This window comes from Macrotis lagotis, chromosome 2 (assembly GCF_037893015.1).
Source record: "Macrotis lagotis isolate mMagLag1 chromosome 2, bilby.v1.9.chrom.fasta, whole genome shotgun sequence".
Taxonomy (NCBI): Eukaryota; Metazoa; Chordata; class Mammalia; order Peramelemorphia; family Peramelidae; genus Macrotis; species Macrotis lagotis.
In genome coordinates, this window is record NC_133659.1 from 2,943,907 (window position 1) to 2,965,149 (window position 21,243).

Below are 21,243 nucleotides of genomic sequence, written 5' to 3' on the forward strand. Positions count from 1 at the left end.
TAATTTTTGGTTGTTGTTAAATACTCTTCAGAATTAATTCTTTTATCATTCTTTTCTGGAAACGGTCCCCAGAAGAACACCCAACACTGGTGGCCAAATCCTGAATAAGAATTGTTGAAAGAAATCACACAGTAAGTGGTGGGGTGATAAGAGAAGGGTTCGGAAGGGCCAGAGGGTTCCCTTCCTGGCAACTGAAGTGATGAAAGTGTGTTGAACGTATTGAATGACTAAAATGGAAATTGCTGTACTGTATAAATAATAGTAAGTTTGGAGTCAGATATCCTGGGTTCAGATTCTGCTTCTGCTTCTGCTTCTGACTTTGCTTCCTACTTATGTAATCATGTGAGTCACTTTTTCTCGACCTCAGTTTCCCATCCTGTAAAATGAAGGGGTTAGTCAGATGCTCCCAGCTCTGGTTCTCTGACCTGATATCATGTCCTGAATGAATTCTGAAGAACCTGGGCCTTTCAATCATTAACTGGGAAGGAAGAGAGAACAAGAGAACTGCCTTCAACCATTGGAAGGACTTTCATGAGGAAGAGGGGACTTGACTGGCCATTGATAAGAAGCAGATCCAGACTTAATGTCTGAAGCTTCCAGGAAGGTCGACATCACTAGCAAAGGATCGATTTTCTAATCCTTAGAGCTGTCAAGTTGTGGAATGGGTAGCCTAAGCTTGGATGCTGGCACTAGAATCATTCCATAACCAATTAAGTTGAATGCCCATCCTTTGGGGCTATTGTACAAGTTACAGGGGCAGATAATTGGAGTAGCTGATCTTCAGGAGTCCCTTCCAGTTTCCAGGTGCCAGAATTTAAAATAGAAGGGAAAATTCTGTGACAAGAAGAGATTGAATCTTCATGAGTGAAGACAAAAGAAGCATCAAAAGAAGATGGTAGATTTACACCCTTGGTAGACAGATGGAGATAAATGAAGGTGAGCTTCTGGTCCAACTTTCCATGGTTAGTTTAAGTGGAAAAAGCAAGTAAATCTAAGAAACAATCACCAAGAGTGAAGGAAAGTAATGACTGCTTTTGGAACTTGTCAGATAAAGACATTCAGTCCAAAGTTTGATATGAGTTCTAACAGTGATGATATTTGGGAACTTGTGACTCTGAAATCTTAAGATTTTCTGACCTTTCTCTGTTTTATTTCAGGGCCATTGGATATATCCCATTCTCCTTAATCTATCCCATAGTCACATTCTTTCTTATTTCAATCTGCCTTTGCTACTGGATCGTGACTTCAGTGTATCCTTCCATCAGTGACATCTCTGAATCTCACCTTTAGAGTCAACTAAAGCTCAAGAACTATCCTTAAATGCCCATGGTTATGTATCCAGTGTCTACCATGCTAGAAGAGCCTAGAAAAACCTCTAGACAATGAACAGGTTTTGTTTTTGATAAATATTGGCAAAAAGATACATAGAATAGTGAAGAAAGTATTTAATGCTGCCCTCAGAGTCAGGAAGATGTGGATTCAAATTCTGCCTCTAATACCCAGTGACTGTATGACCCTGAACAAATGACTTCCTCCCTCAGTGCTCTGGATAGCTCCCTAAGTCTGAAGCTTGCAGAAGAGTTGCCAGTCCTTTACTAGTAGAAGGAGCTGTCTTTACCAGCACAACTACAAGTCTGAACTAAAAACGAATTCCAAAAAATAAATATCACATCAATTAATAAGATATTGTTATAATGACTATGGGAAAATCATGGAAGCTAAATGTCAACTGTACACAGAAAATACCAAAATACTTGTATCTTGTTGTAAAGCTCTAAGAATCAATATTTCTTCTTTACTAGATTACCCGTATCAAAAGTCTCTGAAAAGTTTATAAGTTGTGATATTGGTAGCCTGGAAATAGGCAACTTTGCTGCTCTCTTTTTGAGGAAGGCTACTCAGTATGCCATCAAACTTTTTGTTTTCAGATTTTCTTATTCTTTGAACCCTTTGCTTTTTATCTTGTAATATGCTTGTCTGTATAATGCTGTCCCCCTCCCTATTCAAGTAGAATTCAACTCCTTGAAGTCAGGGGACGCCGCATTAATTCCTTTCTTTTTTCATTCTTTCATTTTTTTTGGCAATCCTTGCATGCTTCTCAGCATTTTCCACAAGGAGATATTTAAAAAATATTAGTAAATGGGAGCTCAGATATAATTAGGATACAGTGAGATGAGTTTTACTTTAAAGCATTAACATTTAGTAGATTTAGATTTAGATAGATGCAAAGTTTTGGAAGGGATCTTAGAGTCCACTAAATCTAACTCACTTATTTCACAAATAAGAAAACAAGGTCATTTGTCCAGGGTCACATGCAAATAAGTATCTTAGATTGGATTCAAATTCAGATCTCCTTGACTTCTAATTCAGAACTTTATCCACTATTCCACCTACTCCTTTAGCAAGTAGAAAGAATGAAGCATACAGCTTAACCATGTCTTCCTCCTCCATGGAATGATGTTATGGGTGACCTCCCCCAATAAGGCCATGTCCTCTTGTCCTATTCCCTTTCCCCCTTCTCTCTGTCTCTCTGTCCATCTTTCTGACTCTCTCTCACTCACTCTCTCTCTCTCTCTCTCTCTCTCTCTCTGTCTCTCTCTGGTTCACTTTGTCTGTCTCTCTCTCTCCCTCTCTGTCTCTGTCTCTCTGTCTCTCCCTCTCTGTCTCTGTCTGTCTTTCTGTCTGTCTGTCTCTCTCTGGTTCTCTCTGTCTTCCTCTGTCTCTGTCTCTATGTCTCTGTCTGTCTCTGTCTGTCTCTGGTTCACTTTGTCTCTCTGTCTCTCTCTCTCTGTCTCTGTCTCTCTCTCTCTCTGTCTCTCTGTCTCTCTCTGTCTTTCTCTGTCTCTCCTCCTCCTTGTTCTCCTCTTCCTCCGAATTTAAGGGACTTATTGCTAGACATAGGAATAACTAGTTGCACCTCTCATGAGGATAATTCTAATTTTGTGGCCACATATGGTTGTCTGTGCTAAGTGTTCTTTTCTCTTTTCCCCCCAGTCCTCTTAGTCTGACATCAGGACCTTTCCCAGTTCTCCTTTGGTGGTTTGTGTGTATGTAGAGGTGCCGTGAAGGTGCCGTGAAGGTGCCGTGGAGGTGCTGTGGAGACGGAGAGGAGAGAAGGCTATGTGTTTGAAATTAAAATTGTGGCCTCTTCTCCTTAACAGTTCTTCACAGTTTCTTGGCCACATCAGGGGAAGCTGTTTATAAAGTCCTGACTGTTGAGACTAGCTGCAAATATGCCAATGAAACCTGCGACCCAAAGGTAATCAAGCAGCAAGCCTATTTTAGAGCCTAGCCTGAATGAGGCCCTGTCCACATGGTAAAGAAGCAAGGGGATTTGGAGAATGTCTCATTTTAGTATTATCCCATGGGGTTCTACTAAGCAAAACTCTACAACTCTCCCAAAACAGCACAATCTTCCAGAAAATCCCATAACTATGGATTCATACTCATCACAACTGAGTAGTAAACCATTAAAGGGAGGAAGGAAGAAATAAAGGTGGCCAGGAATGAAATACAAAGTCATAACTAAGGTGAAATAGTTGGGACTTTTCCCAGTGTCCCACTTAAAGGGTTATTGCAGTAGTTATGATCTTTTAATGGCAAAGAAACAATAAAGTTTAGCTTCTAGTTAGCAAAAACTAGTCAAAAGTGGAAGCTACCAATAGTAGACTGGAGGGAGTTCCTTCCCTTCTGGTCTCAAAGAAAAGGCCTGACACCAGTGTCCCAGGGTCTCTTTCTGCTCTCCTAATCTATACGTCTAAATAGGATGTGCGATACCAAAAATGCCTTATTCTTTTTCTATTTAAGGAAGCTTTCACATATTCTGCCCCCAGTTCCTAGGGATCCATGTGTATAACAAAACTTATATAAACAAAATCAATCAGTGCAGATGGGTGAAAGGGGAATGAGAGACTAATGTGAAATATCCTTTGGTAAATAATTGAACTGAACCATAAGCAATATGCCCCAGTACAAGGTAGAATATGTTGGAGCTACCAAAAAAATAGACACTAGTGGCAGGATAACCTAGAAGGGATCTGGAAGGAGGACCACTCAAGAGGAAGGAGCTGAAAGAGGAGGCTGGGGTGGTGAAGGCCATCTTTCTGGACTAGATGCTGGCTGATCTTGTTACTCTCTTTCTATATGTGCAGACTTTTCAATCTACCAACATAAGCAAGGAATGTCCGAGAGCTTACTGTGCCTTTGCTTTCTATGGTGGAAAATCTCTTTTTTACCAGTACATCTTATTTTTCCAACTCTACAACATATTTGTCTTCCTTTGGCTGGTGAATTTCTCCATTGCCCTGGGCCAGTGTACCCTTGCGGGGGCGTTCTCATATTACTACTGGTCTTTCCGGAAACCTGAGGACATTCCTCCCTATCCAGTCTGTACTTCATTTGGACGTGCCCTCCGGTAAGACTGGCAATGCCAATGTGTGCTGACTTCTGAGTGAGCTCAGTTGGCTAATGCTGAGTGTTAAAGAACCCATGACTCAGGGGGTCATTAGTTTTAGAGCTTGGAAAAAACAGAGACCATTTGGAGTCTAACCCTGTCATTTTATTGATGAGAAAACTAAGGCACAGAGGAATGAATCATTTACCCAGAATCACATGGCAAGTGTCTGAGGAAAAAGGCAAACCTAGGTACTCCTGAATACCATTCTAGTGCCCTAGTCACTAGGGCATGGTGCTACTTTCCAATGATATGGACTGATATGCCCCTATGATACATCAACTTTACTTGGCCACTGATGGTGTTCCTAACCATGACCAGTCACCCATCTAAATACCATTAGTAACAAGGGAGGGAACAAGGAAGAGACCAAAATTTCCCAGGATCATTCTCACCATCAGAATAGCTGAAACTTCCTGTCTTGTTTGTGGTAGATTCTTGCCATCTTCATTCATGAAGTAATATATCATAAGGTCATAAATCTAAAGTCAGAAGGGGCTCTAGGGGTCATTAAGTCCAATTCCTTCATTTTACAGATTTGGAAATTGAGGACCAGGGATTCCAAGTGATTTCCCCAAGGTCACACATAGAGTAAGCATCAGATACAGGGTTTGAAATGAGGTCCTTTAACTCTTCAGGTGCCCTTTTGCACTGCACCTGCATACTTTCTCCCTCTGGTATGTGCAGATATACTTACCTCAAGTATATGTAAATGATGAAACTCTTTAAAAGTTTATTTAATGACTGTGTATGTGCTTTGCCTACTGTGAAAAACAGAATGGTCTTCTCTACAATGGAGGCAGCTAGATGACCTAGTGGAGACAGCAGAGTCAGGGAAATCTGAACTCAAATTCAGCCTCAGACACTTACTATGTGACTCTGGAAAAGTCCCTCAGCCCTGTTTGCCTTGGTTGGATATTGGCCTTCATGCTTGAAGAGAAGCAGAAAGGAATTGCTATGTAGGAGTCTTGGGACAACATGAGCTCGGAAAACCCTATCAATTGTGCACAAATAGTCCATATGACATGAAAAGTCACTTAATCTCTATTTGCCTTAATCCACTAGAAAGGGCAGATTGATTTAGTATCTTGGTCAAGAAAATCCCATGGAAAGTGCTGTCCACAGGGTCATAAAGAGTCAGACATGGTTGAATGTCTGAAAAACAGCTACATCCTCTACACCTACATAAATGAAGATACGGGAACCTCTGTTGGGGCAAATTGCAGCCCAGCTCAGATTTGTTAGTTAAATCTGAGGGGGTCTCAGACACACAAAGGTTCAATGTCAGACCCAAGATTCCTAACTAGTGGTATGAAATGCAAGATATGAGCTTAAGTCTTTCTGATTTGAAGTTTTTATTATGCCGAGCTGCCTCTGTGGCTAGATTGACCTGAGTAGAATTGTTCTAAAAGCTTTTTTCTACAAATTCTAAAACAGAAAGAGTTGAATTAGATGGTTTGTCATAAGAATGGAAGAAATGCCTTCTAAATTCCTTTTTGTCTTACTAGTAAAAATATCTTACTTCTTTATTTGGTTTTATTTTTCAATAGATATCATACAGGTTCCCTAGCAATTGGAGCTTTAATTATTTCAACTGTCCAAAGTCTTAGAGTTCTACTGGAATACTTGGACCACAGACTTAAAGGTAAGATTTCACTGAACAAAGCTCTCCTTCACCGGTGATCACCAGGGTTTTCATCTTCATTATTATTCTCATCATCATGACTATTATTGTTATTCAGTTTTAACTATCAATGTTACACATAGACTTTTACAGCAGATACTGGAAAAAACCCAAAAGAAATAGTCCTGTCTTCAGACAGCTTACATTTTATTAAAGGAGAAACATCATGTTTCAATTAATCATCTAAGTATGTATTAATTGCTTACTAGATGGCAGGCACATGAAAGAAAATAAAGCAACCCCTACTCTGAAAGAACTTAGATTCTAATTGAGAAGACAAATACGTGTAAACATAGATCCCAAATCGATTCAAAGTGAATAAGTAGAAAGTCATTTGAAAGGCGAGGGCAGAAGTAGTTGGAAGGTGGATGATTTGAAAAGATATATTGGATTGACTCTTTATTTTAAAATTTGTATTGATAGTTTCTATTTCTTACATCACAATAAATGTCATGGATCCATCCCCTCTTTCTTTTCAAGAACTAGTCCATATGTCCAATAGTATCTTTAGAGAGAAAATGGTCAGCTCAACTGATAATGAAAACTGAGGAAAAGTCCTCAAACATATGCAACATGTAACCCCTCTTAACCTCCCGCCTCCATGAGTTGAATTTAAGTTTTCCTTTCTTCTCTCTTCATTCAAGTCCTGCTTGATCTTTATAATTTTATAACATTCATTTTTTATTTGGGAGGGTGAGTGGAGAGGGAGGGCTGTCATTCTTTCCATTTCCATTGATGATACTTCTGTATTTGTTTTCTTGATCTGCTGACTTCAGTCTGCAGCAGTTCATATAGATCTCTCTATGCTTTTCTGTATTCATTAAATACATCATTCCTTATAGTACAATATAGTATAATTTGTTTACCCATTGCCCAATCGAGAGCCATATGCTTTGTTTCAAGTTTGTAACCAAAACGATATTTTAGAGTATAGACTTTTTTCTTGTCAATGGCTTCCTAGAAGGTATAAGCCCAGGAAAGGAGTATCTAATTTAAAGGTTGTGGGCATTTTAGATACTTCAGTCACATTATTCCAAATTCCTATCCAAAGCAGCTCCAACAACAACTGTATAGGTGTGCCCATCTTCCCATAAGTCCTTCAACATTGAATGTTGCCATTTTTGTCAATTTGCAAACCTCAGGGTAATACCTCAGGATTGTTTTGTATTTTAATGATTTGGACATTTTTCATGTGATTTTAAACTGATTTGCAGTTCTTCAATTGAGAACTACTTACTCACATCCTTTAACTATTTCTCTATTGAAGAATAGCTGTTAGATTAATATTTATTAATTGTTTATATATGTTGGATACTAAACCCTTATCAGAAAAATTTGATAAAAATATTTTTTGTCCATTTGACACCCACTCTTTTTATTCTAAATGTCTTAATATTATCTTTTCAATCACTTTTAGTTTCAAATACTCAAAGTTATCTATGAAATCTTTTATAATTGTCTCTATTTCTTATTTGGTTAAGAATATTATTTCCTCCCCATAGGTGCGAGTAGAATATTATGTTTTTCTTCTCAATTTTTCATAGTATGATTTTTTTTTAATATTAGGGTTGCATATACATTTGGAATATACTGTGGATGTGATATAATACGTTGGTCTAAGCTTAATTTCTCCCAGATGGTTTTCCAGTTTTCCCAGCAATTTTTATAAAATAGGCAGTTTTTTCCTCAGGTAATTTAGGTTTTCTTTTTTATTAGACATTGTTTAATTGAGTACAATTACATCTGAATCTCCCTTGACTTCCCTGTTTCATTGATCATTCTCTCTCTTCTTTAAGTATACCAAATGATTTTGATGATTCTTATTTTATAGTAGAGTTTGAGGTCTGAAAGCACTATCCCCTATAATTTCTAATTCTTTTCATCATTTCAATTCTATTCATTTTGTTTTCTTAGATCTTTTATTTTTCCAAATGAATTTTGTCATTATTTTATCAAGTTTTGTAAAGCATACACTTGATCATTTGATTGACATAGCATTAAGTGTAAATTAATTTTGGTATTAATATCTTTTTTTTATTATATTGGTATGGCCAAGCCATGAACATGGAAAATAATACAGATATTTAAGCTGTTCTTCCTTTCTTTAATATCATTTCATATTTGAATCTGTAATAACTATTTTATGTGCCTTGAGAGGTTGGTTCCCACATATTTTATACTTCTTGTAGTTTTTTAGAAAGAGGTTTACCTTATTATTATTGCTTCTTGTTTTTGTCATTATAAAATAGAAATCTGTTGATTTTTGAGAACTTATTCTGTAGCCTCCAACTTTGCTGAAGCTGGGAGTTCACTTATAACATGCTCAAGTTTTCTTCTTTGGATAGGTTTATTTAAGTAATCTCTTTTATGTTCTCTTGCTGGACAATTTGTATTATTTAATAGTCATCATTTAGATTGATTTTTGAAAGATAGTTTCATAACACTTGTCTTTATGTCATCTTTGTTGATTGTGATTTCACATTAAATTCTTAGAATTGGTAATTTAGTTTTCTTTCTTTTTTAATAAGTAAAATTAGCTAATGATTTATCTATTTATTGTTTTGTAAGTTTCTAGTTTTATTATTTTAATGTATTTTACTTTTGATTTTTTTATTAATCTCTCATTTGATATTCAAAATTTCTACTTTGGTGATTAATTAAAGTTTTCAGTTCTTGGTTTTTCAAGGAATTTTTAGGTGCATGCCAAATTAATTAATCTGTTCTTTTTCTCCTTAATTAATGTAAAAATTAGAAATAGAAATTTTCCTCTAAGTACTCCTTTAGTTGCATTTCACAAAATTTGGTACATTTCATTGTTCTTGACTCATTCTTTAGCATTAATTTCTTAATTTCCAATTTTTAAATCTATGCTTTACAAGTCCTTTCTGAAAATAAATTTATTATGTTATTGTCTTTAAAATATGAATTTAGCATTTTTTGCTTTTCATTTATTTGTGAGATATTATATTTTATTTGATGATATTTTTGTGAAGATTCCAGGCATATCCAAAAAGAGGCATATTCCTTTTTTATTCCGTTCATTATTATCCAGAGTTCTATCATATCTAATTTTTCTGAAATTCTATTTGTCTTTTTAACTTATTGTAAAGAGTTGGGTAAATTGAACACCCTTTCTTACAATTATAATCTTACTACTTCCTCTTATAAATCATTTAACTTTTTCCTTCAAGAATTTGCTTACTGTGCCATTTAGTACATACATGTTCAGTATTGTTATTAAGTGATTATCTATGGTACCTTTTAGCAAATGTAGTTTTCCTATTTATCTCTTTTAATTATTTCTATTTATTCTTTTACTTTGTTTGAGATCAATATTGCTCCCTTGACTTTTTTACTTCAGCTAAAACACAACAGATTCTCCTATAGCCCATTATTTTAACTCTCTCTGTATCTTTCTGTTTCAAATATATTTCTTGAAAACAATTTATTGCTGGAATCATGTTTCTAATTCATCCCATTCACAGTTATGATTATTATTAATTATGTATTTCCCTCTATCCTATTCTTTTATATTTATATTTTTCTTTTTTTATCCTGACCCCACAAGAATCTCTTTTGCTTTTGATTAATGCCTCTCTTAATGTACCCTCTCTTTTATCCTTTCCTCCCTTTATTTAACTCCTTTCTCTCCAATTATTTCCCTGTTGGGTAAGGTGAATCTTACAATAACTTTACCTGGTCCTTCCTAAACTTGTTCAGATGAGAATGAAATTAACTTCTTGCCCACTCCAGACTATTTTCCTCTCTATCATAAAAAATCTTCCTTATTGCACTATTTGTGTGAGATAATTTTCCCAATTCATCCTCTTCCTTCTCCCTCTTCTAATACATCCCTCTTCCTCACCCTTCCATTTTTTTTTGCCACGATCCCAGACTAATAGAATCATATCCAGATACTCTGTTGTAGTAGTTTCCTTCTAGGACTCTGTTGATGATTAAGTTTTTTGGGGGGGGTTAGGTATAACATCTTCCCATGCAAAATGTCAATCTGGTTTAGAATCTTATGATTGTTCTTTCAGATTTGCTTTTTTATGTTTCTCTTGAGTTTTGGTTTGAATGTCAATATTTTTTTCAGTGCTTATTTTTTCATAAGGAATGAATCCTTCCCTATACTCAATTTTTCTGGGTAGATTATTCTTGATTGTAGTGCTAGGTCCTTTGTCTTTTGGGTATATCATATTCCAAGTTCTCCATTCCTTTATAGTGGGAACTACTAAATCTATATAATCCTGACTGTGGCTCCACAGTACTTGAATTCTTTCTTTCTGATTGCTTGGATTTCTTCTTGACATGGGAATTCTGAATTTTACTCTAATTCCTGAAAGTTTTCATTCTGACATTCTCTCAGTAGGTATCTAGTGGATTCTTTCAATTTCTATTTTGCCTACTTATTCTAAGCTACCTTTTCAGGTTTCTTTTGTAATTTCTTACAATATGATATGTAGGCTCCTTTTTGTTTAGGCTTTTCAGGTAATTTAATGATTGTTAAATCACCTCTTCTTTTTCTAGTTTCCATATTAGTTATTTTCCACATTCAGTTTTCACTTCAGTTGTTTTGAGTTTTTTCTCTTGTTTTTTTCAGTCTTTTGACTTTGTTTTGTCATTAGCTTCCATTTGACCAATTCTTCAAGATTCTTTTGAACTTCTTTTACCAGCTGAAAATTCTTTTTTTCCTTATTTTTGTGCCATTGCATTTTATTTAGTTATTATTCTTTCTTGAAAGAGGAGGCCTGGCATCAAGAGATATTGGGAAAGGGCTAAAAAAGCTAAAACAAAAGGCATTAGTGAAAGTTTTAAAGGAAAAGAAAAGACAACACTGCCCAATGGGCATCAACATAGTGTAGACAGAGAGATGGCTTTGAAGTCAGGACCATCTGTGTTAGACCTTGTTTCTGGCTCTAGTTATTTGACAATAGACAAGTCACAAATTCTCTGAGCCTCAGTTTTTCTTCTGAAAAGCTGGGATCAATGGACTCTGAGGACTTTAAGCACTTGAGATATGCCTGTTGATTGAATCCCAATGCTGAACCTCTAACAATATGATCTGTTAACAATTGAAAGAACTCTATGGCCTTAGCATCCTTGCAGCCCTTGACTGATTGGTGCCAATTATAATTCTATAATTTTATGTTGCATCAATAGTAGAACATTTGGGGGACTGCTTTTATGCAAAGAAAATCGATTTTGTGAACCTTAATAAAATGTCAAGTGTGGAGGTAGATCCAAAGAAAGAATTGCACATGGGAAGAGTCTCTAGAATCTTCCTAAGACAAAATGGTGCCAGTAGACTGTCCAGGTTTCACTGAAACACAACAATGAGATCAGCAAGTGGGCTCTGTAGGCCTTTAGTGAGGTAGTCAGTCTAATACCTCTTCTCTCTCACACTTTCTTTTGTAGCCTCCCAATCACTGAACTAGTTCTGACAATGTATGTGTCATCTTCATTAACAAGTACAGAGGATTTGTGGACTTATTCACAGAATTCTAAACCTATTTGCTATATCCCATGGTTCCATATGGATGATGTGGTGCTGACTGATGGAGCACCTAAGTTTTCTTATTATTAATTGTTAGGCCAAAATGAGCACAAGTAGCAGAGAATCGATCCATACTTTGTCACATCTCAGCCTCAGAGACTACATTGATGCACAGTCACCTGCAAACAGAAGATCATTCACCAACACTCCCTCTATTTTGATCTTGGGTTATAGCCTTTTCAAGCTGAAGAATTTGACATCAGTGCAGTAGTTGACCTTGAGGTCATGTTCATCCTCAGTGAAGGCATTTGATAACAGCTAAAAACATCATGCTAAAATGCAAAGGACACTGCCTTGATTCACTTCATTGATGCCAGAAAACACAAGTGCATTGTCCATTATCCAGAACCCAGGCCAGCAAGCCATCATAAAACTGACATACAATACTGATGGACCTCTCCAGACAACCAAATTTTGACAAGATTTTCCATAATTCTTCACTATTGATGGTTTCAATGGCCTTGGTCTATAAATGTGTTCAGATCTTTATTCTGCTCCTGGCATTTTTCCTGGAGTTGGCATACAGAAAACACTATATCAACTCTTCCTTGGCCCTGTCTAAAGCCACACTGCCTCTCAGGTAGATGACCAAATCCCAGGTGAAGGATCAGGCTATTAAGAAGAATTCTGGCAAGAATCTTGTCAGCAAGGACTGAGAGCCTCTGATAGTCACAGAACAATCTATTCCCTTTACGTTTTTAGAGATGAAAAGTGGAAGTATTCTTGAACTTCTGGAGGAAAATTTCCTCTTGCCATATAAGCTGGAAAATTTCAATCAGTTTTTGTATGAGCAATGAACCCCTCCCCCCCCGCCACCTTGTAAATCTCAACTGCAGTGGAATGATGCTCTGCCACATGAAAGGAACCTAATGGCATTCAAGAACTTCTTCATTTGGAACTTCAGCTCAAGGGAGGGATTGATTAGTAGATGAGATAAACAGTCAATGGTTTCAGCATTGATTGAAGATGGAATGTTGAGAACAGAATAAAAGTGTTTGGGACGGCTAGGTGGCGCAGGGATGGCTAGGTGGCACAGTGGATAGAGCACTGGCCCTGGAGTCAGGAGTACCTGAGTTCAAATCCGACCTCAGACACTTAATAATTACCTAGCTGTGTGTGGCCTTGGGCAAGCCACTTAACCCATTTACCTCGCAAAAAATAAAAAAAAAGAAAGAAAGTGTTCATCCCATCTCTCTAGGATCATGTCCCTATCACTAATTAATATGATTTAATCAGCACTGAGTAGTTGAAATGCACCGTGGGCAAATAGCCTACAGGTCAATAGTGCTTTAGATTGTTACTATCAGTGTAAAACTGAATTTTGTCTGCCTTCTTATTAAGCCAAGAATGCTTTCTAAACTTCATCTGTATTTTACATTTGATGGAATTAAATGCTGCCTTCTTAGAGATGAATGAACTCTCCTGCTGGTAAACCTTGTAAAGTTTTGGTTTACATCTAGTAACTTCTGTATTTACCCATCATTTTAATCAAACCAATCTTGATGTTTATGAGTGTTCTGATAAGCAAATGCAGTTCTATATCTCTGATAACTGCCCACTCCTTCTCTGCAGTATGTTTCTTGCTAAGTGTTAGTTGGCTCAACATTCTCTCCAAATTAGCAACAAATTGTTCCTGCTCAGAGAAGTGTTCTAACTTTTCTTGAATGTGAATGTCTAACTTAGAGGGGATGAATCTGTGAGCAGTCCAACACTCTGCCTACACATTGCCTTCAACACTCTCACATCCTGCCTTTCTCTTCTCTTTACTGTCAAATAGTCTATTAGAAGCCAATGTTTGCTTTGAGGGTGCATACAAAAAGTTGTATTGCATTTAGGTAAATGGAAGACATGGTGTACAATGTTGATTGATGATGCAAAACCATGAAGCCAGGAGACAGAGGGGAAAGAAGGTTTGTGAAACTGGAACAAAGAAGGCACAAAGCCAAATGATAGAAGGTCATTAGATGGAGGGTTGTGCCAGACCTTCAGTATCCCTATGGACATCATTGGGGAACACACTGAACCTTCAGAAGTTCTGTGTAAGAGGTACAAACTCCTTTGAAAAGAGTTGCTTTCAGAGAATGCAACTTCCCTTCCTTCAAGACTCATATGTGAACCTGATATCAACAAATGGGTCTTGTTGTTTTGAGGTCTCACTTAATTCTACTTCTCAGAGGATTGTCAAATGAAGTTGTCTGTAGGTCCATGGGCAGGTTTTGTGGGAGGGAAGCTTCAAGCTTGTGTTTTGTTCCATTAGATCACATTCTTTTCTAAAATCCATTACCAGAAAAACACAGAAAAATATTTTAGCATCTCAACTTTTTATACCATTGCATGGCCACAGAAATGGAATTTTTAAAATCACAAAACTCTGGTTTTTATGCTCAAAGTCATCCTCATTTTGCACAAATCATTTCATAAAAATCTTATGTTAATGGAAAAGCATGTTCTGCCACCTTTTCATTTTTTTAGTAAAAAAAATTGAGCACACACAATCTTTTGTCCATTCTTTTATATTCTGTCACTCTATTGTTTCTTGAAAAATGATTTGGGAAAGTTTTTAAAAGTGTGTCAGTCTCAGGATAGATTTCTTTCCTCTTTGTGTACATCTTTGTATGCATCAGTCTGATATTCCCGACTTCCTTGGCTTGGGGCTGCTACTGTCTCTTCCTTAACACATTGGTTATTTCTGAAAATATAGAGTCCACACTATTATAGCTAGAACAGCAGACCCCTCTGAAAGGGCTGACTCTTGTAGTTTGTCTCACATTATTTTAATCCTGGCTGATATTTCTATAGCACCTACTATGCACCAGATTCTTTACCAGTTCTTTACTGTTATTTTCTCATCTGATCCTCACAACAATCCTGGGAGGTAGGTGTTAAATGATCATCCACAGATGGGAAAACTAAGACAAACCAAAGCTTAGGGACTGAAGCTGATGCCTTTGCACAGTTCTGCCTCACTCAGTTCCAATTCATTTGGAAGTCAAGATGTCACCTTCCTGATGTCATTGGTCCTCTTTGAGAACAAAGGAAAAACAACCACAGCATCTAGTCAGTGTCTGAAGTTGGATTTGTCCTCAGGTCTGTCTGGTTCCAGGTAAAATTCTCTATCAGCCTTTTCCCTTAGCTACATATATTGGTTTGTTGCTTTATTTCCTTTCTGGTTTTTATTTACCCATAGGATGTAGAATATATAGACCTATAAGGATACTTATAAGATGATCTGCCTCATTTAGATTTCACATCAAGATCTCTAAATTAAAATTACCTTGAGATACCATTTTACACCTACCAGACTAACTAAAATGACTGAAGGGGAAATCAACAAATGTTGAAGGAAATATGAAAGAATTGGGACACATTCATTGTTGGTGGAATTGTGAACTAAGCTTACCATTTTGGAGAATGATCTATAATTATGCCCAAAGAGTTATTAAACTACCTAAAAGTTATAAACTGTATATAGCAGCTCTCTTTGTGATGGCAAAACTGGATGTCCATCAATTGGGAAATGGATGAACAAGTTGTAGCATATGATTGTCATGAAATACTGTGGTATTTTAAGAAATGATGAGCTCAGTTATCTTAGAAAAACATGGAAAAACTTGCATGAAAAAATTAAGAGTGAAATGAGCAAAACCAAGAGACCACTGGACAGCAATAGTTTTAAGAATGACTTTGAGTGAATGTTATTTTGACTATTATAAATAATTTTGACTATTATAAAAGGATATAGGAAGGAAGACACTATGCATCCAGAGAAAGAACTGATAAATAGAAAAATGTATACAATTATATACATACAGACAGACAGACAGACAGACAGACAAATATATATGCTTGCACAACACATACCCATACACCTTTTTGTATCTAATGGAAGCCATCTCTAGGGCAGGGTAGGGGGAGAGTACCAAAAAAGAAAAAAAAATTTACATGATAATTTTGTTATTTTTTGAAAGGAATAGCAAGTTATGCTTAGTAGATATGCAGTTTTCTGTACAGTCATTTTGTATTGTACTATGTTATGTAAATGCTTGTTTTATTCCATAAATATGTAATAATATAAAAATGGGAAAAGAAGGTCTCTGAAGAAATTTTCTCCTAATTTTGATGTTTTATGAGGTAGGACTGAAAATCCCAGGCCATCATGATTCTCTACCATGATGTTTTATAAGTAGGCTAATAAAATGAAAGTTCTGTGACTGTCATATTTCTTTCCTTAGTAAGGAGATCCACTATTTGGTGAGTAAAATGACTTCTGCAATCTCTCTCTTTTCATTGTGGTACATTAAACTTAATATCAGAATAAATATCTTTATTTTGGTCCATTTTCTATTTTGAGAAGTCATTGATTTCTTGACTGGATTGGAATGGCTTCTAATCACTTAAAATGTCTTCTCCTGTTTAAGACCTTCAAAGAGAGGATTTACTTTGACTTTTGCTCAAAATAATCATCCAAACTACCTATGGCTATGACTTGAAACCAGTTATTTTTGTATCTGTCAAAACTATTCTCCAATTTCCTTTTTACGAGTTTTTCAGTGCTGATCATATCCAGCCCTTTCTAATTCTCAAAGTTTTTATGCTGTGGAGAAATAAGAATGCTCAATAATCTATTAACTAAGAATCATTCATTTCTTGATCCTAAAGCATATTTCTTATTCTTTTTTTCCAAGGTTAAAAATGTTTTACTTCTACATGATTTTTTTTAGGTTTTTGCAAGGCAAATGGGGTTAAGTGGCTTGCCCAAGGCCATGCAGCCAGGTAATTATTAAATGTCTGAGGCCGGATTTGAACTGAGGTATTACTGACTCCAGGGCCAGTGCTCTATCCACTGTACTACCTAGCCACCCCCTTCTACATAATTTCATGAAATTTTCTCCTGTTACCTTTCCCCTCCACTCAAAGATAGCAAATAATATGATATAAGTTATACATGAACACTAGAGTTACATGTGTTTCCATATTTGTCATGCTATGAAAGAAGAATAAAAACAAAAGAAAAAACCATGGGAAAGAAAAGATAAAAACATTCTTTTTAGGATTTTGCAAGGCAAATGGGGTTAAATGTGTTGCCCAAGGCCACACAGCTAGGTCATTATTGAGTGTCTGAGACCAGATTTGAACTCAGGGACTCCTGACTCCAGGGCCAGTGCTCTACCCACTGTGCCACCTAGCCGCCCCAAAAACATTTTTTAAAAGTGAAAATAGTATGCTTTGATCTGCATTCAGACTCCACAGTTCTTTCTGTGAATGTGAATGGCATTTTCCATCACTAAATTTAATATCTTTTAGTGTTTTTGATCACAGTTTTGTTGAAAACTATATATTTATATATTTATTTATAGTCTATATATAGTTGATTATATTACATATAGTCTATCATAGTTGATCATCAAATTATTGCTGTGTACAATGTTCTCCTTAGTCTGTTTACTTCACTCAGCATCAGTTTACAGAAGTCTTTCTAGGTTTTTTTTTCTGAAATCTGACTGCTCATCATTTCTTATATAGCAATAATAATCCATTACAGTCATATACGACAGTTTGTTAAGTCATTCCCCAACTGATAGGCATCCTCTTAATTTCCAATTTTTTTGCCACCACGAAAGAGCTGCTATGTAGGTCTTTGGCACTTTTACATAATCTCTTTGGGATATAGACCTAGTAATGGTATTGCTGGATCAAAGTTATGTACAGTTTTGTATGTCTTTGGGCATAATTCTAAGTTGCTTCCTAGAATGTTTTATTTTCAGTCTACAAGTCTACCAATAGTCTCCTAGTGTCCAGTTTTCTTATATCCCCTTCAACACTGATCATTTCCCTTTTCTGTCATATTAACCTGTCTGAATGATATAAGACAGTATCTCAAGGTTGTTTTAATTTCTATTTCTCTAATTAAAAATGATTGGGAGCATTTTTTCATATGACTATGGACAGTTTTAATTTCTTCATCTAAAAACTACATGTTCATATCATTTCACTATTTATCAATTGGGGATTAACTTGTATTCTTATAAATTAAACTCAGTCTTCTATATACTTTAGAAATGAGGCATTTATCAGAAATGGTAAAAATTATTTCCCAACTTTCTGCTTTCCTTCTAATCTTGATTTCATTGCTACTGTTTCTGCAAAAAAACTATTCAATTTAATGTAATCAAAATTATCCTTTTTGCATTTCATAATGTTTTCTATTTCCTGTTTGCTCATAATTTCTTCTTCTCTCCATAGATCTGACAGGTAAATGTTTCCTTGCTCTTCTAATTGGCTTATGGTATCACCTTTTATGTTGAATTACTATGCCCATTTCAACCTTATCATAATAGAGAGGGTGAGATGTTGGTTTGTGCCTAGTTTCTGCCATACTTTCCAGTTTTCCCCAAAGTTTGTGTTAAATAGAGAGTTCTTATCCCAGAAGCTGGAGTCTTTGGGTTTCCCAAATTAGATTATTACGGTTATTTGCTGCTGTGTCCAACCTGCTTCACTGATTCACCACTCTCTTTCTTAGCCAGTACCAAATAGCTCTGATAATTGTCCTTTATAATATGATTTTTAGATCTGGAATAACTAGGCCACTTTTCTGTGCATTTTCTTCATTTATGTCTTTGATATTCTTGATCTTTTGTTCTTCCAGATAAATTTTGTTATTATATTTTCTAGATCTATAAAATAATTTTTTATCCTTGATTGGTATGGCATTGAATAAGTAGATTAATCTGATAAAATTACCCTTCTATTATATTAACTCGGCCTTCTCACGAGCAATTGATATTTTTCTAACTGTTTAGACCTGACCGTATTTGTGTGTGAAAAGTCTGAATCAGACTTTTGAAACTAGATTTTGCTGGTTTGTCCTGTACCCATTTTCTCATTGAAATTGAGTATCAATGCATACGTTGTCTTATCTTGGGGAATTTTTTTAAGTTCATCATGGAACATCTCAAATGCTTCAGCATTATCTACCTTCTACCTTATTCCACCACTTCCTTCTCTACTTCAGCCCAAATGACTTTTCCACTCTTCCTCATACATCACATTCATATCCTATTCACAAGTCTCTAGACAAGCTGTCCCCAATGTCTGGAATACTCTTCTTTCTCAACAGTTTCTTGATAAGCCTTGCTCTCTGCATGGCTCAACTCAGGTGCCATATCTTGTCAGATGGTCAGCAGTCAACGGGAATTTACTAAAGGCTTGCTGGGTGCTAAGGTGCTGGGATCAGATTCAAAAACAAACACAGTCTCTGCCCTCACTGAGCTCACATTCTTAATCATAGCTTCAATGTATATTATTTTGTATGTAACTTATGTTTATTGATCTGAACATGCCTTGCCCACAAAAAAAAGAGAACAGGAGAATGTCCCATTTGTGCAATCTTATCCCCCATCTAGCACCTACCACAAAGAATTGGAACTTCTCTCTTTCTGCTTCCTTGCAGAAGCATCTCACAAAACAGTATGCTTTAAAGACAAAAAACTTACTTCTATTACTTTGCTTTGCAAAGCAAGTTCATCCAACAATCCAAAAATAGATCCTTGTTACCTTTGATTGCATGATGAAACCAGTTCTTCCCACTCTATGATGCACCTTTCTGGGATGAACCTGAGAGCTGCCCTTCTATTTAGCAATAAGTTGGGTATTTTAAAAGCTCATCTTTATGATTTCCCATTTAGCAAATGTGACTACTTCCTCCTGTAGTGTGTCCACTTATTGGTCATTAGACCTTGAGTCTCCAAAGTCAAATGAATATTTAATAGTTTGAATTATGTGATCCTTGACCTTCTCATCCTTTTTTCCATCAATCTGTGCCTGTCAATGCACAAGTGAAAGGGTGATGGAACAGACAGAACTCATTTTGTGATTTGTGACTATTTTGAAGTTGCCATTGTTAGAAAACAGAGGGTGTCAATGGGAGCAATGACAGAACACTGTTGCTTCCATTGTTATAGAAAAATCCCTCTGCCAATGCAAGTCAACATCATCTGGGTAGCCTAGATGCTTAGAGAGGTTTTTAAAGTACACAAAAGTTAGGAGACTTTCTCAAGATCATACAGTTAGGAAAAGTCACAAATATGGCTTGAACTTGGTTTCTTCTGGCTCAAAGATCAGCTTTTTTCAATTGAAAACAATTCACATTGGCGATGGCCTCTCCTTTCTACACATGTATTTATACTCACACAGAGTATGTTTTCCATTCATGGTTTCTACTTAGGCTGATTTTGCTGTTTACCCCTAGACATTTGAATTCCCAGGATTCAGCTACAAGCTGCTCATGGATTTTGGTTTTGCCTTTCTACAGAATCTCAAACTGCAGCTGCTAAGTTCATTCTAAACTGCCTCAAGTACTGTTTCTGGCTTTTGGAAAAAGTCCTCAAGTTTATAAACAGAAATGCCTACATAATGGTAGGTAATTGGAGTTCTTTTCATGTGGGGCTTCATCTTTATCAAACTGGAGTCATTTAGACAAAGGCATTTGGATAGCAAGGATTTTCATTGGTGCTACCACTTTTAGTCCCTTGGGTGTCCTATGATTTAAGAATTTCATACAAAATTCGAGTATTTATTTATTTAATTTGGTTCAATAACCATCCTTCAGAGAATAAGGTTATACATGACTGCATTTTCATTTGTGTCAAAACTGATATTTTATGTTTTTTTGGCCTAGATATTAGAATAGTTAAGCATCTAGGTATATCCACATATGTACATGGACATACCAAGCCAGCTCAGATCAGCTTCCATGAGCTGATAGATAAATTTTCAGTATGAGGATTAATATCTTGTAAATTAGCCAAAACAAATGAGGGTTTGATTTAGTTTAGAATTCTCCCTTTTCCCTCCCCATCTCAAACGATAGTTGGTCCTGATGGAATATTTCAGTTACTTGAAGTTCCCATAAGCAGAACTCAATAGACCAAAGAACTGATTATCTAGACTGGGCCTCATATCCTGGCTACTATGTTCCTTGGAGAGATTTAGTAGGATCTAGGATTTGAGAAGGGGAAAAAAACACATCTTTATTTTCATAAAACTGTAACAGAAGTCTGGCATTTTCTTCCATTAGGAAAGAGCAGGGAAGGGACTTAGCATTTATTAAAGCACCTTTCCCTGTGTTCATCACTGTGCAAATGGATTTTCCAAGAATTAACTCTTTTGATCCTCATAACAAACCTGTTATTATCTCTCTAGTACAGTTGAGTAAACTGAGGCCAATAGAGTTTAAGCACTTTCCAGAGTTACACAGCTAGGAAGTAGCTAAGGCAGGATTTGAGGTCAGATCCTCAAGACTCCAAGTCTGATTGTGGAATAATTATAACTGTAAATATGTCTAAAAAAGTACAACTAGAGAAAAAAAACACCAGTATTCCAAGGTTTTTGAGACACAAAAAGACAAAGGCCTGATTTCACTGATTTGGGAGAACAGATTTACTTTTCTCTGTAAGTCTCCATGTTGGTGAAACTGTTGCTACAGGAGGGAAGGAGTTAGCAGACTAACTTCCCCAGATCCTGGGATACTGGTTGGTATGTAGAAAAAAT

General features: G+C 36.2%; 1 protein-coding gene across 4 annotated transcripts in view; it reads left to right on the forward strand.

Annotated features, from left to right (window-relative positions):
* Positions 1 to 21,243, forward strand: part of SLC44A5 (solute carrier family 44 member 5) — a 380,222-nt gene that overhangs the window by 338,707 nt on the left and 20,272 nt on the right. For all 4 annotated transcript variants that reach the window (XM_074221155.1, XM_074221159.1, XM_074221156.1 and 1 more), the window contains 5 exons: positions 1,158 to 1,250; positions 3,172 to 3,259; positions 4,152 to 4,414; positions 6,004 to 6,098; positions 20,006 to 20,109. In XM_074221155.1, the coding sequence (XP_074077256.1) occupies positions 1,158 to 1,250; positions 3,172 to 3,259; positions 4,152 to 4,414; positions 6,004 to 6,098; positions 20,006 to 20,109 (643 nt within the window). The remainder of the gene's footprint in view (positions 1 to 1,157; positions 1,251 to 3,171; positions 3,260 to 4,151; positions 4,415 to 6,003; positions 6,099 to 20,005; positions 20,110 to 21,243) is intronic.